The following is a 2,412-nucleotide window of genomic DNA, read 5'->3' as shown; positions in this document are numbered from 1 at the left end:
TTATTCTCAACTCATTTCTTCTGGGGCATCCCTATAAAAAAGATTTTCCTCCTAATCAAAAAATAGCTGAAACCAGAAATAAAATCTTTAAATGTATTTTCCCATCACATTCAAAATAAAAGAGTTTACATTTATAACTACTTTAAAAAATACATAAAATACTGTGGGTGTGCCAGGCCTTGGGTGCACGCTGCGAGCATGTGGGAGGGGACACCCCGCCTTCAGAGATCCAGTTAAGGGGGACGGCAACATCCATAGGTCACAGGTAGAAGAAGAGGAGGGGTGGATTAAAAAAATAAATAAATAAAAATAAAATACTGTATCTATGAGGTTTATTCATTTGAATGACCTGAATGTATTTATGAAGAAAAACAAGAGCTGTTCTCACTTGCCAATGTAATAAGTCAAATCTTATTTTTGAAGTTTAAAGTTTAAAAATGTGAGATGCAGCAACAGGTTAGAAACAACAGTAAAATCTACGGGTTTTTGCCAGGAAAATGTTGCCTCTCACCTCTCTTTTAATTAAATCTCCAATTATACCAAGTTATTACATATAAATATCTATTTGCCTGAAAAACTCTATGTGAGTGTAAATCTAAAATGGTAGGAAACTCAGAATTGAGTCGGATGAATAATTACATAAATGCTATACTTCATGTGAAATATTATCTAACTTTCAAAGCCATAAAGAAAGTAAAAGAGAAAATAATGAAATACAATGCTTCTATCCTTTCAAGAATGGAAAAAACATGACAGCTCAGTATTGTTTACTTTTATACAGAAAATAGTCTTTCCTTGTGCTTGACGTAGCCACTAAAACAGACAACTGTGAAACATATTTTTGGTTGATCATCTTTTGTTCAAGTGTAGACGGCATCAAGCAGCAGCTAAATAAACATGATGCAGTCCCATAACAACATGAACTGTTCACAAATGTTAGCATAATCACTTAAGAATTCAAGGGGTCCTTTCCTCTTTAAGGAAAGAAGAATCAAAGCTGTTACCTGCTTCTTTTTAAGAACTTCTTGAACATCATGAGATTTAGACCCTGAACAAAGTTTTGAAGGAGTCTTTAAATTTGAGGAGCTGTAAATCATTTTTGGATGGCCTGGAGTTGAAAATATCTATGAAACACAAATGATTAAATTAAATCTTAGAAATGCTTTAAGATCATTTTTTAGAAAGACTGCATATATTTCTTTTTTTAGGAGTTAATTTTTTCGTCATTTAAAAACCATATTTATAAAACTAGTTATTTATACATAAATTCAAATGTTACTCTAATACGAAAGCAAAAGTTAATTTTTAGCAATAATGTTGTTTCTGAGTGCAATAGCGTATTTTTCTTCTCTTTATATTTTTTACTGTGAGAAAAAGAACAAGTCATGATATCTAGGAGCTGACTTGCTATTCACAGGTAGGCCTTAGTGTCTTCTGGTTAAACCTAAATAATTTCATAGAATATCATCCTCAGACAAGGCCACTCTTGTGACCATGATGGATCAAGACAATAACAAGATCACTCCATAATCATGACTGAACACAGAAAAAAACATGAGTAATATCCTAACTGTAAAAATGACTAAACATCTCTCTATCTTGGCTAACAGAAATGACTAGTTTCTTTACCAATTACTGCTTTAGCCTTATTCTAGTCTTCCCTCCTTCAAGGTAACACTTAAGATATCTGATCATAGAATTGTTTCCTTCCTTAAACATTCTCCAAAATCACCTAACACAGCCTAATCCTAAAGTAAGTCCTTTCTCATACCCTCTGAGGTGCCCATGGTTTTACTGTGTACATTCCCTCACTGAATAAGCTCTCTAGGTGTGTTCCTGGTGGTCTTTGGCTGGAGGGTACTGTCATAAGTTATTTTCCATATGTGAAGTGCCAAAAAGAGCCCACATTTCTGATAACTGCAAACCCTTCTAGGAATTAAGGTACTTTGTAATCATAATCTTAATGTTATATTTAATCAAATGCTATATGAGTTTTTAATAAAACTAAGACAAGTAGTTAGCTCACAGATCTGACCTTACAAACAAAGTGGTGGCCATGTTTACTACACTAGTTTTGGTATTTAGTTTCCTTTTCTGAACAGATGACTCTCCAGTTAATCTTCTCTTCTTTAAAGCACAGCAGAGCTACACATTACACTATAATCTCTGTTTCGAGTGTTTTCTAACATACTCCATTCTTCATTTTTATATTAAAATTTGAATACATGATGTAAGAGATACAGGATATAATACTAAGAAATTCTTGGAAAATTCAATCATGCAAATAATATATCCAAATACAAAACTAGTTTCAATCATATAATACTTAACAGTCCTTAAAATTAAGCTACTTTACATAGGAAAATTCTCAAATACTACAGAAACCATACATAACTGATGTTCATGTTATCA

The 2,412-nt window shown here is 32.5% G+C and overlaps 1 protein-coding gene across 5 annotated transcripts in view; it reads right to left on the bottom strand.

Moving 5' to 3' along the window:
• The window catches only part of RBM27 (RNA binding motif protein 27), a 58,033-nt gene that overhangs the window by 15,062 nt on the left and 40,559 nt on the right, over nt 1-2,412 (bottom strand). For 2 of the 5 annotated variants that reach the window (XM_011367480.2, XM_011367478.2), the window contains exon 15: nt 1,005-1,124. The exons of the other annotated variants lie outside the window; for them this stretch is intronic. In XM_011367480.2, the coding sequence (XP_011365782.1) occupies nt 1,005-1,124 (120 nt within the window). The remainder of the gene's footprint in view (nt 1-1,004; nt 1,125-2,412) is intronic. 5 annotated transcript variants of the gene reach the window in all.

The sequence above is a fragment of the Pteropus vampyrus genome, unplaced genomic scaffold, assembly GCF_000151845.1.
Source record: "Pteropus vampyrus isolate Shadow unplaced genomic scaffold, Pvam_2.0 Scaffold134, whole genome shotgun sequence".
Classification (NCBI taxonomy): domain Eukaryota; kingdom Metazoa; phylum Chordata; class Mammalia; order Chiroptera; family Pteropodidae; genus Pteropus; species Pteropus vampyrus.
Note: the sequence above shows the minus strand (reverse complement) of the source record. Positions and strands in the feature narration are given on the sequence as shown.